The sequence below is a fragment of the Phoenix dactylifera genome, unplaced genomic scaffold, assembly GCF_009389715.1.
Source record: "Phoenix dactylifera cultivar Barhee BC4 unplaced genomic scaffold, palm_55x_up_171113_PBpolish2nd_filt_p 000350F, whole genome shotgun sequence".
In the NCBI taxonomy this organism is placed as follows: domain Eukaryota; kingdom Viridiplantae; phylum Streptophyta; class Magnoliopsida; order Arecales; family Arecaceae; genus Phoenix; species Phoenix dactylifera.
The window spans coordinates 341,341-357,255 of NW_024067808.1; the positions used below are offsets into that span (position 1 = coordinate 341,341).

Consider the following 15,915-nt stretch of genomic DNA (forward strand, 5'->3'; position numbering starts at 1 on the left):
GGGAGAAGAAGAAACCCAGGAGGGTTTCTCCTCCTTCACCGCTACGGCAGCCACTGCAGCCACCGCGGAGAGGTGGGGGTCGTCGGGGCTGGATTGTCAGGAGATTTGGAGGCGAGGCGGGAGAAGAAGAAACCCAGGAGGGTTTCTCCTCCTTCACCGCCGCCGCAGCCACCGCAGCCACCATGGAGGGCTTCTCCTCCTTTGCCGCCGCCGTAGCCACCGCAGAGGGCTTCTCCTCCTTCGCCAGGTCCATTCCAGTCAGGGCGGCAGGGAGAGAGAACGAGGAGGCGAAGGGGATTTGGGGCGAGGGCCTTTTCTTGGGCCGGCAGGGAGAGGGAGCGAGGAGGGATTTGGGGACAGTAGTTTTGTTTTGGGTGGAGAGAAAGAGAGGGGAGGAATTTGGTTGGCTTGATACACGTCTGAAGCCGCTCTTATCTTTCATCCCTTCACTTTTTTGGTTTTGGTCTTGGTTTTCCTTCCCTCACGTTACTCCTGATCCAGCTGGGCCATCGGGAAGAAAGATAGGGGGATTGCAGATGGACTTCTTAAAGGGTGGAGATTCTTTTAATTTTATCCTCTTTGTTTCTTCTCCTTTCTGTTTGGGTTGAATGGTTGCCATGTTGTGATGTAGCTTGGGTATCGAAGGGGAGATGGAAGATGGTGGGATGGGACTTCTTTTAAACTAATTATTTTTGCATGCTTCTATTCAAGGATTATATTAAACTGAAGAGGCTTCTTGTCTATCTTTGTTAGATTCATGCATCTTTGTTGAAATAGTATACTTGACAGCTATCTATTTTCATATCATTTTTTTTACTATTTTGTACTTATTAAAATTTATTATTATTATAATAAAAAAAAAGAAAAGGCCTCATTCATTGAATTTGTCTTAGGCCCCCAAATGCATTGGGCCACCCCTGGTTTTCTACTGCAACTTTTTTGCAGGATACAAAAATAAATCTATAAACTAATCAATCTAACTTGATGAAGTACTTTGCAGGTCAGTCAAAATGGACAAGAGTTGGATGACAATGAAAAAATAGAATAAAGAGTAAAGAGTATAGAGAAGGGGTGAAGTCTTTTATTAAATTTGTGGTAGCAAATTTAGGCTCAGCAAATGATATTTGGTGTCCTTGTGTCGACTGCATGTATGACAAAAAACGAAGCATTCAAGTTGTCAAGATTCATTTGATGTTAAAAGGAATCTCGCCTTCTTACAAGACTTGGGTGCAACATGGAGAATTCGTTCACGTGCATCAATCTTGTGTTTCAAATGATGCTAACTGTGACAATGGTGGAGGTGTTGAGGATAGAATGGCTGGGGATGGCACCGATGATAGGGACGAATTGTCTAATATGCTGGAAGCTGTTTACATGGGCGCTTTCATGAATGACGATATTGACAAATTGCCTAATAACTTGGGGAGGGAGGATGCACAGAATTTTGATAAGTTGTTCGATGATGCTCAACGACCCGTTTATCCTAGTTGCAAAACTTTTATAGTATTATCATTTGTTATTAAGATGCTTCATATTAAGGTGGACAACCAGTGGAGCAACTCCTCTTTTGATATGAACATGAAGGTATATAAGAAAATTCTACCGAAGTGTGATAAGTCTGTTCCATGGACCCTTTATGAAGTCAAGAAATTTTTACGAGATTTGGGTTTGGGATATGTGCTATGATTGTGCTCTTTTTTGGAAGGAGAATGTGAACCTGGAGAAATGCCCTATATGTGATGAGCCTAGATATAAGCTGAATGATGGTAATAGTAAGAAGATCCCTCATAAAATTTTGTGGTACTTTTCTCTGACACCGAGATTGAAGCGCTTATTTTTGTCCCCGAAAATAGCTGTAGATATGAGATGGCACAAGGAGAAGCGAGTGGATGACGAAACATCAAGACATCCGGCTGATGGGGAGGAATGGAAGAACTTTGATCGGCAACATCCTGAGTTTTCCAAGGATCTGCGGAATGTGAGGTTAGGGCTAGCCACCGATGGTTTCAATCCTTTTGGAAATATGAGCACATCATACAGTATGTGGCCCGTTATCGTGATGCCTTATAATCTTCCACCTTGGAAGTATATAAAAAAGCAATTTTGTATGCTGTCATTGCTTATTCCCGAAAAAATGGCTCCCGGTAAAGAAATAGATGTTTACTTGAGGCCATTAATTGATGAGTTGAAAGAGCTTTGGAAGAATGGTGTGCAAACTTATGATGCCTCTAGTGGAAGTACATTTAGAATGCATGCTGCTCTCAAGTGGACCATTAATGACTTTCCTGCATATGGTAACATGTCTGGATGGCCAACAAAAGGTTATTTGGCTTGTCTCATTTGTAACAAAGATGCTTCATCAGAACGTTTGAGGAGTAAGATTGGTTATATGGGTGTGAGGCGTTTCTTGCCTGAGAACCACATATGGCGAAAGAGCAAGCTCTTTAATGGTAAAAGTGAGGATAGGTCAAGGCCACGAGAGTTCACGGGAGAAGAGATCTTGGAGCAAATTAATTCAGGGACATACAAGCCATTGGGCAAGCATCCAAGCATTAATAAGAAAAGAAAAAGGGGCAAAGATGATGACACGATTTGAGCCAAGAAAAGTATTTTGTTTGATCTCCCTTATTGGAAAACACTCAAGCTGCGTCACAACTTGGATATCATGCACATAGAAAAGAACATTGCAGAAAATATTGTTGGGACATTACTGGGCGTAGATGGAAAATGCAAGGATACAGAAAAAGCACGCATGGATTTGGCAAATATGGGTATACAGAATGAGTTACACCTAAAAAAGCGGACGAACGAATCTTATGAGAAGCCTCCAGCATTGTACACATTATCCCCACAAGAGAGACAAGGGTTTTGTGATTTTTTAAAATCGATTAAGTTTCCAGATGGCTATGTGGCAAACATCTCTAGCTATGTAAGTACTCAAGGTGGTAAATTATCGGGTCTGAAAAGTCATGACTATCATATTCTTTTGCAACGCCTTCTTCCAGTTGGAATGCGTGGGTACCTCAACAAAGAACTTAATACTGCATTATTTCAGTTAGGCAATTTCTTTGAGCAATTGTGCTCCAAGGCATTAAAAATAGCTGATTTGAAAAAATTAGAGGACCAAATTGTTCTTATTCTTTGCAAGCTTGAGAAGATTTTCTCTCCTACCTTCCTTGATGTCATGGTTCATCTAGCTATTCACTTGCCTCACGAGGCTATTCTTGGAGGGCCAGTGCAATATCGATGGATGTATCCAATTGAAAGGTAATTGTTTGCAACCATATAGTAGGAATAATAATCATGTATATTATTGTACATGTAAGAATTTTTCTAGCATTGAGCTATTATTTATCGTAGGTTACTCGGAGTTCTAAAAGGATTTGTTGCCAATCGAGATCACCCAGAAGGTTCTATCGCTGAGGCTTATATTTCTAAAGAGAGTACAACATTTTGCTCAATGTACCTCGATGGAATCGAAATAGTGTTTAACAGAGAAGAAAGGAATGATGACGGTGGTGATCGTGGCACGGGGTTAGCAGTCTTTACTCAAAGTGCCCGACCATTTGGGTTAATCCAAAGGGGACCTGATGTGCCGGTCAATGAACTTGAGATGGCTGAATGGTTTGTCTTATACAATAGTTCAGAAGTGGATCGATATCGAGAGTATGTTTTTTTAACTTGCTTATTAAGGTTCAGCTATTGTATATTTAGTTGTTTTAGTCTTATATATTACTTATACGTTACGGAATGTCGAATAGGGAACACAAGAACTACATACAAGGTGAGAGTGAAGTTGACATCACAAACAGACAACGTAAAGAATTTCCCAAGTGGTTCAAAGATTGCGTAAGCAAAATTAATTAACATGTAGGCACCTTGAGTTATCCTTATATTTGAAAGTGAACTAACATATTATGTCACTTTTTTGTTATAGATGACTCAACTTCGAAACCAGTGATCACCAGAAGCTACTAATGAATTATGGTCATTGGCCAACGGTCCTCGTTCGATAGTCAACATATATTCAGGGTGCTTTTGTAACGGTGTCCGATTCCATACCATTAAACGTGACAATCGCCGTAAAAGCCAAAATAGTGGGTTAGTTGTTGAAGGGGACCACGAAGGGCAACCGATTGACTTCTACGGTTACTTGTGCAAAGTTTGAGAATTAACATATATGTTCGGACAACGAGTCATTTTGTTCCAATGCGAATGGTTCAACACTGGAAGTAAAAAAACTTTCTGCATTGATGCGCTTTGCACTAGCATTGATACAAGAAGTCAGTGGTACAAAGATGATTCTTTTGTACTACCGAGTCAAGTGCAGCAAGTATTCTATATTAATGACACTGCAGAGAGACGTGGCAATTGGAAAGTGTTAGCATCCCTCATATGCCATGAAAATTTCGAAATAATTTTCAGATTGCAGCGGAAAAACATATGCGGGATCCATTCATCGCATGAACGTGTTTTAAAACCTTTCGTTTGTAGATAGATTAGAATTAAATTATTTTAAACCATTTTAAAATCATTAAGAATATCAGATCTTCACCTTGTGCGGGTAGATGGTCTCCGCAAATCTGATTTACGTGGTATTTGATCAAGGCTCAGTGAAAGCCGCACACGCATCCGGCCTCTACGGGTATCCACACGAAGTAATGAGTCGATCGAAGCCTTTGAATCTTCCCGGGGTGCTAGGTCCCTTGCAGAGAAGGCTATTGATGGCTGAAGTCCTCTCCTTTGAATCAACCTTTGATTGGCTTGAGAGGAATAGTAAGAAAGAAGAACCAGGGAAGAAGATTGAATGCCTCTGCGCAGCCTTTTTCTTTTCCTTCTTTTTGAACTAAGATGAAGAAGGAAGAGGGCGTCCTAGGCTTTCCTTTTTCTTCTCTTGATTGCGGCTCAAAGGAGAAAGATGGAGGAGGATGCTCACGGCTGGAATGAGGAGGAAAAACCTTGAATAGTGGCCGAAATTCCCATGCTCTTTTAATGCCTTAAGGGATAAAGATGAGTTCCTATTTTTAAGGAACTCATTCTTATCCCTTTAGGTGGCAAGCAAGGAGGGGCGTAGCCCCCTCCTTTTCTTCTCACACAAGCACCAAGGGGAGGGGCGTGGGCCCCTCCCTCAAGTCCAATTAAATCCACATTTAATCAAATTAAAGGGTGATTTAATTTGGGTTCATTTTATAAGTCCAATCCTATTCAAAATAGGATTTTTATGAACCCATTTCAATTTCCTCCTTATCCTAATCTAATTAGGATTTAATTGAACCATGACTCTATTAAACTCTTCAATCCAAATCTAATTAGGAGTCATAAAATTAATTAGATTAAATTTAAAATTAATTAGGACTTAAGAAAATCCTAATCTAATCAGGACTTGTTTAAATTTCAGCCCTAAGACAATTAGGACTTAAGAAATCCTACTCCTAGTAGGACTCTAATTTAATTTGAAATCCTAATCTAATTAGGACTCCAAGGATCCTACTCCAAGTAGGATTCATGATCAAGTCCAATTAATTAAATCTAATTAATTAAATTAAATTGCAATCCGATTGCAATTGTTCCTTCTTCCAACCACTAACTCTTAGCAGGTTATCCATTTATCAATCTAATTGATTATTTGTGATTCCTAATCACATTCAACCATCGGATCAGTCAATACCTCTAATGTGTGTGACCCCATAGGTTCTATTCTGACTGGTAGTGAGATATATTGCGATCTCTATCACAATATCATTGAAAACTTCTTTTAATGGGTTGAAACAATTTCAACTCAACTCACCAGGGATTATCGACCATCGAGATGATCCCTTTGAGTCTCACCTCCACCAGTGACACCTAGCAGTATGTAGTGGCGACCCAGCAGAATAGAATGATGAACCTCTAGGTGCAGTTATCATATGATACAGTCCTTCTATCGTGGATCCCTACAGACCAGAGGTCATGGTTAACTCGTCAAACTCCGTTGTCTGTCATATGTCTAGATTTATTCGACTTGAGTTCGAGAGTGGAAAACTCTTTCTCCACTGTATATACTGCCCTGGCCAAGGTCTTAGAACTCAGTCTTGTAAATCATATAGGATCACTCCTCATCTATCAAGATCGATAGATTTCATGTAGGTGCATACCCTACTCCTACAGTGAACCTACTGCAGCCAATCTACACTACAAGGATCCATATGACTAGAGACCATGTATATGTGTAGTCAAACTACAATAACCTCACTGTGAGTAGCCGAAGCACCGCAGGTCAAAGGACCAGTCACATTACTGCAACATCAAGCAAGTCATTGACGAGTGGATAGACATCCAAGTGACTTCTTGTCTTGGTCACGCTCAGTACCCTTATTCTCTAACAAGCACCTGCACTATCACTTTAGTGTCCCTACACTGTGGATCGAGTCTCGTCCATCCATAAGGAAAGCGATCTGTGCACTGATCGGATCGATCACCGTTCTCGTAATGATCCATTGATCAGGAGCATTTAGAAATTAATCACCAATGATACATGGCTCAAATTCTCAACTCTTTAGAATATGTATCATCATCTTATTAATTTCTTGGACGATTCATAGACACATACACAATATGAATGAAAAGATGCCCATTTATTATTCAATAATAATAAAGTCAAGTATAAATTTATGTTCTAAAATTAATAATGTGTCTGCTATATTGGCTTCTAGGGCATACATCTAACAGAAAGTTGTCCAAAGATTCAAGCATCGAGGTATATGGGATGTGCCACAGATGAGTGATTTAGAACCCAATGATATTGAAGAAACCATTGTTCTCAATCATGCATTCCAACAAGATGAAACCAATGACGTTGAACCAATTTCCATTGAAGAGCCAACCACAATGGATTTGCGCAGATATGATATTGATGCTGAAATTATTCAAGAGGAGGTCATTTTGCAGTGCCGTGGGCGAGATCAAGCCGGGGGGAGTATCGATGAAGTAATGGAGGAGCCTAGCGATGAAGAAGAAGAGATTGATAGTGACAGTTATACATATCTAGATTTAGAGCCATGATATATTTCTCTAATGATCTATCTATAGCAAAGTTGAACACATTTTTATGTTAATGAAAATCGTCCATTTTTATCTTACATGCTTCTGTTTTTTATGGAGAGTGTGATGTACTTTTTACTCCATATTTCTTTATGGCTGAATGTAATGTATCTGTCTGGTTTTTATTGTGAAAGATGCACAAAGTAGGTAAAAAATTTGTGAAGCCTGGGTGCTTGTCCCAGAAGCTGACGGGATATGAAAGGCAAAGGCAAAAAAGGATTGAAATGAACTCAATGAGATTAGAGGCTCTTGGCATACCGGGCATGTCCAAGGCATTGTTTGGTTCAAATCAGAATGATAATGAAGGACCGAACAAGATTAGCAATGGCGATGATGATGAAGAGTATCTGCCATCTGATAATGAAGGACTGATTCTTCTGGAGATGCTGAACTTGTGCCCGTGATGGCTGCCCAACCTACTCTGCTCCCCACCTTTTCTACCCAGCAAACCCACGAGCTTTCAAGTCCACCTATTATTGCCAACAGCATGGGTGAGAAAACTCATCTTTCTGAATCTTGTTATTGCTAAGATACTCTTGGTAAAATGATGGTATTTCAGTGGTTTTGTATTTTTTTTTTGCGTTCTCTTTATCTATCACTACCAGGTTTGTCTTATGGCCTAAAGTATTTAAGTATTTTAGCAGGTTCATCATCAAAGTGCGTGCGGGGTAAGACAGTTGGGAAAAGAATTGATAAGCTCATTGCCCAGAATGGCGGAGAAAAGCTCACTATTCCAGTACTTGATGAGTGGAATGCTTTATGTGGTATTAATGCCCCAAAGGTAGCCAATCTGTTGCGGGTGTATATTAGGAGAATGTGTCCAATTAAGGGCATACCGACGTGGCAGCACATAGACGAGGCTACTCAATCTGCTATCATACAATCTGTCCTTGTAATTATTTATTGCACAATATTTTTTTAGGTACTTGTACTAGTTGCATTGATCATACTACATAATGATTTTACTTATGTTTTTAGGACAAGTTCAAAATCTCGGATGATTATCATGGCAATCTAGTAGCTCAGCAAGCTGTCCACCGAAAATGCTACAATATTCATAGAAATTGGAGGCACAATATGAAATTGCATTACAAGCATCTTAAGAACATCTTACATGTGGACCCTTATAGTCATCCATACGAACATGTGACTCAAGAGGATTGGCGCCACTTAATTGACGATGTGTGGAAAAGCAAAGAACACAAGGTAACTTACATATTTAGTGCTTCAGAGTTTATATATATAATATTTGATCATAATGTTTTCTTTAGATTTTTAATTTGTATTTTTTTGAAGGTGGGATCAAAAGCTGGCAGAAAGAATAGGAAAAAGCTTGAGTACAATCATTGTTCAGGATCTCGGTCATTTGTTGCAACAATGACTATACCGGTAATATGTTTTTGAGTATATACTGGCTATATTTTTAGTGAACTACCTGTGAAACAGTCTATGGGATAGTTTTGGCTATTGTAAAATAGACAATTTGCTACAAGTAGATTTTTTATTCTAGTTTGCTGCAAGTATATTTTTGGAATTCTTTTATGCAAGTAGATCTAACAGTTATTCTAGTTTTCTTATTATGTAGTGGCATATGTTAATCTAAATTACACTTTGCAGTCGGAGTTTAATGGTTCTGAAAATTTTGAATTTCCAGAATTCTATAAGAAAACTCATACCAAGAAGAACAAAGAGTGGATTGATCCTATTTGCGCCGTGAAACATGTAGGTATCTAAAATCACAATAATCATTTAAATCAGTTTCTGCTTTTGCAAGATTATGTACATTTAATTCTATTTTTACCTTTGCATTGACAGTAAAAGATGTTGAGCTTGCGAGAAGAAACTTCCCAATCCGGTGTGCAATTAACATCGGAGGAGATGTCTAGGCAGGCACTTGGAAAAAGAAAGAGATACATTCTTGGATTTGGAGTTGGGCCGAAGCCCTCTTCATCTTCTTCCACACCTAGTCATGTGTCACAAGACCATGTTGGAAAATTGCAGAAACTTAAACCTGAGATGGAGGAGATGAAGATGGAGCGTGAGATGGAGCATGAGGAGCTGCGGAGGCAATTGGAATAGGAGAGGAGAGAGTGTGAGGAGGAAAAGAAAGAGCGAGAGGAAGAACAGAAGCAAATTGCACATCTTACAAGCATGGTGACAGAGTTCTTAAAGGAAAAGACTCAAACGCACAGTCATCTATCCATCATGATGGGGCCATGTATTCAACTGGTGGTACAAATACTCGTTGGTATGCATTCTTATTTATATTACGTAGGATATTTAGAGATTTTGACCAAATTAAGCGAAATATCATTGTGAACTTATACTTGAATTTTAGTTTATTATTTTTCACATGTGGTTATTGATTGTATATTCTTTTTTGCTTTCTCAAATACATGATTGAGTTATGAGCATGTGAAATCTAGTTTCTGGTACATGGATAGCTTTTGTTCAGATGATCATGGTGGAGTTGTCTACAAACAGAATCCAGTTTTTGGTATAAGAATATTTTTATCTACATGAGGGTTGTTTGAATGAATAGCAAGATCAGATATTTTGGGATTTTTAATTTACATTTTGATGTGTTTGGTGATGATTATCACCTTAGCATATGGTATGGATGAAACATTGCGATGTACGGTTAATAGGTATGCTTGACTTTAGACTTATAGATGATGATATTTATAATGAATGATTATGGATTCTCCAACATTGTGTATACTTCTATTTGGATGAGCAAATGTATTGTGCAATATGGATATTGGATAGGCTGTGTTGGTTGTACAGGATTTGGAATGAGCCCAAAAATAAATATTAAGCTTATAATTTGAATTGTTAATTAAATACAGGTTAATACTTTCTGCCACCAAAAAATATTTGTTACCAATGCATTCCAATACATTCTGCGACCAAACTATTGGTTGGGGAAGATAAACATTCAGTGATCATTTTTTGGTAGCGGAAGACAAACCTTCCACAACCAACTATTTGGTCGGCGTTGAAATTAACGACAACAGATTTGGTCGCTGATAATTTTCTTCGGCAACCAAACGTTGGTCGTTGTTGGTGTACCTTAGGTGACCACACAATATTGGTCGCCAAAATCTTTCAGTGACTAGGGTTCAGCAATGAAGGGTATGCTAGTCGCGAAAAGGTTTCAGCGACCAAATATGGTTATTCGGCGACTAGAATCTTAGTCGCTGAATATGTATTTTCTTGTAGTATATATAAAATAAGTGTTTGATGAGGGTATACATGCAAATATCAATTTTGGAAGGGCATTGGCATAAATTTTAATATTTAGGATGGTACATAAGCAAAAATTATATATTTTAATTGAAAAGGGGAAGAAAAGGGATAGTTTTGAGATTTTTTGCAAGTGTCTTCTGGTATGGTAATTCATCAAATTATTGAGTTGGAGTGGATGTAGCCATGGAGATGGAGCCACGTCCGGCAATTAGCTTCCTTCCTTATTTATTTATTTATTGTTTGTTTTTTTGTTTGTTTGTTTACTTACTTACAAATAAACCAATTGCAGGCACACCCAATTATATGGTTTATGCCTACAACAATGTGAAAACTAGTGCCAACTTTTGGATATATATGGAACTAATTTTAAAACTCGCACATTGCTTATGATAATTTTCTCGGTGCATTGGAAAACACTTAATGGTGAACATAACTCTTCATCTCACACCCAAATATGAGAGGTCTAATATTTGGAAAATTTTCTTACCTAGCTCAAGCCGACCTTGATTCAAGTTAAGTATGATACAAGGTAACAAGCTTCAAAGTGATATTAATAAGAAATCCGGTGGCAGATCTAATTCAAATTGTTATTTGAATTTATAGATTTCGATCTAGTATTATTTTTAGAAATAACCAAATTAGAGATGTCTAATTAAGAAGTGATAGAGGGAAAAATGGATCGTCCAACCCACAACTAAAAGGCCGCCCAGTTTCAGCCCAGTAAACACTAACAATGAATGACTGAATCTTCACTTCAGCCCAGGGCCAGCTCGTCCTCGGAATTCCGCCTAAAACTCCACCAATTTCAGACATTCGCCGACTTGCCCGATCAAGTTTGGAATGCCTTCAGATAAACGTCGACCCGTCCCGACCAAGTTCGGGATGCCAACCCCAGCAACACAGCATACGCTCCGACCCTCGAGCTCGGAGTGCTCCCTCGACTACACCTTGGAATCCGAAAAACCGAGATACTCCGAGTCTCCTGTTAGAAGTATACCCTAGAAGCTAATGTGGCTGACACATATGTGTAATCTGGGGCATAAATTTGTAATTTGACACTTATTAATAAATAAGATTGGGCAATTTTTTTTTATTCATGTTTGTATCGTCCAAGAAATTAATAGATGATGATACATATTCCTTAGGAGTTAAGAATTTGAGGCATGTGTCAATAGGAATTAATTTCTAAATACTCCTGATCAAAGGATCCATCATGAGGGACGGTGATCAGTCCGCTGAGATTAGTGCACAGATCACTTAGTCAGATGGACGAGTCTCGAGTCCACAATGTAGAGACATTGGAGTGATTATGCGAGTACTTGTTGGAGAACAAGGTACTGAGCGTGACCAAAGAAAGTAGTCACATAGATGTCTATCCACTCGTCAGTGACTACTTAGGCTGCAGTTGTATGACTGGTCCTTTGACCTGCGATACCTTAGCTATTCACTGTGAGGTTGCTATAGTTTGACGAGTATATGAAGTTGGATCCTAGCCATTCGGGTCCTTGTAGTGCGGATTGACTGTAGTAGGTTCATTTTGAAATAGGGTTGCATCTAGATGGGATCTATCGACCTTGATAGATTAGCAGTGATCCTATATGATTTATGAGACTGAGTTCGATAAATTTCTAGCCAGATATTTTGAAAAAAGAGTTTTCCATATCTCAAACTAGAAATCGAATAAATTAGACATAAGACGGATGATGGGGTTTGACAAGTTATCTATAACCTCCGTTATGTCGGGATCTATAATAGAGGGACTGTATCATATGCTAACTGCACCGAGAGGTTCAGATATTCCATTCTGCTGGGTTGCCACCACATACTGCTACGTGTCACTAGTGGATTGTGAGACTCGAAGGCATTCACTTGGTGATCAGTGAACCCTAAGAGTAGAATTGAAATTGTTTCAGTCTATTGAAAAGAGTTTCAGTAATATTGAGATAGAGATCTCAATATGTCTCACTACCAGTCAGAATAGAACCTACGGGGTCACACATATAAAGGATTTAATTAGTCAGACTATCATAATTGTGATTTGGAATCACAATAGAAGTCAATCATCAATATGATTGGTGATTGAATTGACCCACTAAGTGTTAGCAAGTTAATGGAAGAAAAATTAAGTGGAATTGATTGCAATTGGATTGCAACTGGGCTGATTTAATGTGCCAAATCAAATTAGGTTCGACCCAAATTGATTTGGATTCATGATTAAGTCAACCTTGATTAGATCAAGGATTAAATTAAATGTCATAAGTCATATGCAGATTTTAAAGTCCACATATCATCATAGGATGAATATGACTTAAGTCGTGTTCACACTATGCGGACTTTAAAGTCCACATGGCATCGTAGGATGCATGGCACCCCAATTAATTCTCCTAATGTGATTAGGAGTTAGCCTAAGTCCTAATGTGATTAGGAATTGGGGATTAATCAAGTCCTAATGTGATTAGGAATTGGAGATTAATCAAGTCCTAATGTGATTAGGAATTGGAAAACCCTAGGGCCCTCATCTATAAATAGGAGGCATGTGAGAGCCTTCTTTACAAAATTCCTCCCCACGCCTCCACCCTCTTCCTCTCCTCCTTCTCCACGGAAGCAAGAGGAGACCTTCTCCTCTCTCACGACAGCAAGGTGAAGGCCCTTCTTCTTCCTCCAAGGCATTGGAAAGAAAAGAAGAAGAAGTAAGGGAAGAGCACTCCACACGGCAGCAAGGAGAAAGGAGTTCTTCCTCACTTCAAGCCCCCTTCTTCCTTCTTCCCACAACAGCAAGAGGGTCCTCTGCATCCTCTTCTTCCATGGCATCAAAGCAAGGAAGATCCATGATTAAAGCTACCTCCATCTTTCCCTTAATTGCGAGCAAGGTTGAAGAAAAAAGCGTTTTTCTTCAAAGAGGTATGTTGCAGATTTTTATCTTCCAATATTATGATAGTTATGAGAGGTCTTTACAAAGAGCTAGTACTCCAATAAGACCCTATCTCAGATGATTAGATCCTCGTGTGAATACCTGTAGAGGCCGGACACGTGTGCGGCTTAACTAGGAACCTAGAAAGATCAACAGGCTGCGTACACCTGCAGAATTTTTAAAGATGAGATCTTCAAATCTATAAGTTCTGATTTTTGTTTCATTTTTTTGAATCTTAATCAACCTTCCTCAGATCCTAATCTACCCTCCCTAATGAGTTCAAAGATCTTCTGTATTTGGATCTAGAAAATTTTTTGAATTCTATGATCCGATGCGCGTTCATACGATGAACAACGTTCTGTTCGATTTTCGCTGCGAATGTCGCATCGAACGGGGTGTATCTCAGCAGTGGTATCAGAGCCAAGGTTCTAGAGAGCATGATTAAGACTTAAGGATGGATTACCACATTTTTAATCTGATTATTAAAAGAATTATGCTTGCTGGATTTTCTACGTGCTGAAATTTCAGGTTGCTGAAATTTTCAGCATGCAGATTTTTATTTACTTTGATCTTGCAATTGAATTGCAATTAGATTACAATATTTAAAATCAATTAACGCATGATCTGAAATTCAAAGAAAGCATTATAGATTAAAAGTTACAGATCTGAAAAATTATGCATGAGATGCATGTGGTAATCATAATGTTTATACTTGTTTAAGGTTATGTTTAAAACAATGTATGCATGAGATGTATGTATTAGTTAAACAAAATTTATTTGTATGAGATGTAAATAAAACCCTTAAACAATAGGACATTTACATAAAATGTAAACTGAAACAATTATATCATTTACATAAGATGTAATCACATAATATATGAAAGGGTTACATAATTACATAGGATGTAAACTTGAACCAATGTGATATTTACATAAGATGTAAATCGAATAACATATGGTATGCGGTAGATGGTTACATTAGATGTAAATTCCAAGAGACCTAAAATCTTCCTAAATCAATCGAGAGTGAACGATACATTGGGCTAGCCATATTTGATTAATTGATCTAATTGGTGTCTAGGAACGCTCAAAGATGGTTACTTAATTACGACCTTACTCTCTGAGTAAGGAAAGCCTCCCACCTGCTTTTCTGGCCAATTGATTGATTACCTTCTATGGAAAGCTCAAAGTTGGAATCACTAAGATCCGATTACCCAATATTAAGTCGATTGGTCACCGTAGTAGAGTTGCTAAGATCTTTTCGGCATTGATTAGTCTTGGCTGGATATAGTGAGCTAGTTGCATTGGGGGATTTGACCTCTCTATTGACATGAGATGTTGTGGGATAAAGATGGGGTTGGGCTTCAATAACTGTTAGGTGAGGATCCAAACACAGCTTTATTTTTGCAGGATATACGGTGGGTCTGACTTAACCAAGAAACGAATCCAATAACTGTTAGGTGAAGTCCTTATGACTTGAAGACCAGGTTAGCTCAATTTGCTTGCGAAGCATTGTACAAGAGTTATATACTCATCGTCTACGTGTCTACAATAGCTATTAGGTGAGGTAACATGTAGATTGGTGGGACCGTAGCACCCCACGTGAAATCCTGAGTCGTAGGTTTCCGTATCTTTACCAGGAGAGTGTGAGAAATCCGAGAAATAGTGGAAGAATTTGATCAAATTTTGTTTTAAAAGTTTCTAAAACAAATTAATGTCAAATATAAATTTTTAATTAGAATCTTTACTCTCTGCATATGTCAATGGCTTCCAACCCCATAGTTCAAATCCTAGATATCAATAGGTTGACCAGACCAAACTACAAAGATTGGCTCTGCAACTTGAATATCGTCTTGAGTTGCGAAAAGATAGCTTATGTTCTTGACCATGAACTTCCGGTGTTACCAACCCATGCAAACAATAAGCAGCATGAGACGCATGCAAAATGGTTGGATGATGACAATAAGGTTAGGTGCTACATTTTGGCATCCATGTCCAACGAATTGCAATGCCAGCATGAGAGCATGAAGACTGCTAAGGAGATACTTGATCACTTACAAGAGTTGTATGGTGAACAGAGTCGCGTAGCGAGGTTTGAAGTGTCCAAGCGGCTCTTCAAAGCCAAGATGCGCGATGGACAGTCCGTCCATGAATATGGTTTGACCATGATCAAGGATATTGAGGAGCTTGAGAAGCTTGGCATGACCATGCACAAGGATTTGCAAACAGATTTGCTCCTACAATCGTTGCCATCTTCATATGGGCAGTTTATTGTAAACTATCATATGAATAAAATTGAATGCACCAAGCTTGAATTGTTGAATATATTGGTGACAACTGAGGGAGCCTTGAAAGGTTCAAGGGGCACAGTTCTCGCTGCTGAGCTAGCTTCTACTTCCAAGAGAAAGTCTACTAGGAAGAAGAAGAAGCCTGTGAAGAAGCAGAAGACCGAGAAAAAGCCGAAGAAGAAAGTTCCTAAGAAGAAGGCCGAATCCAAAGAAAAATATTTTCATTGCAATGAAGACGGCCATTGGAAAAAGAACCGTCCTATCTACATGGGAAGCATAAAGAGCAAGAAGGGTGACACGCCTTCTGAAGGTATGTCTAATATGCTCATTATTGAAACTAATCTAACGGTTTCTTCTATTTTCAGTTGGGTTATAAACTCTGTGTGG

General features: G+C 38.7%; 1 protein-coding gene and 1 long non-coding RNA gene across 2 annotated transcripts; both read left to right on the forward strand.

The window, feature by feature from the left end:
• The first annotated feature begins 1,146 nt into the window (after positions 1–1,146).
• On the forward strand, positions 1,147–2,596 carry LOC103698544. Its single transcript, XM_008780575.2, has 2 exons — positions 1,147–1,584; positions 1,706–2,596. The coding sequence occupies exons 1-2, from the start codon at positions 1,147–1,149 to the stop codon at positions 2,594–2,596; spliced, it is 1,329 nt and encodes a 442-aa protein (XP_008778797.2).
• A 5,736-nt stretch (positions 2,597–8,332) lies between these two features.
• On the forward strand, positions 8,333–8,789 carry LOC120105723. Its single transcript, XR_005508039.1, has 2 exons — positions 8,333–8,469; positions 8,735–8,789. It is a non-coding gene; the product is annotated as an uncharacterized LOC120105723 (long non-coding RNA).
• The last annotated feature ends 7,126 nt before the right edge of the window (positions 8,790–15,915 follow it).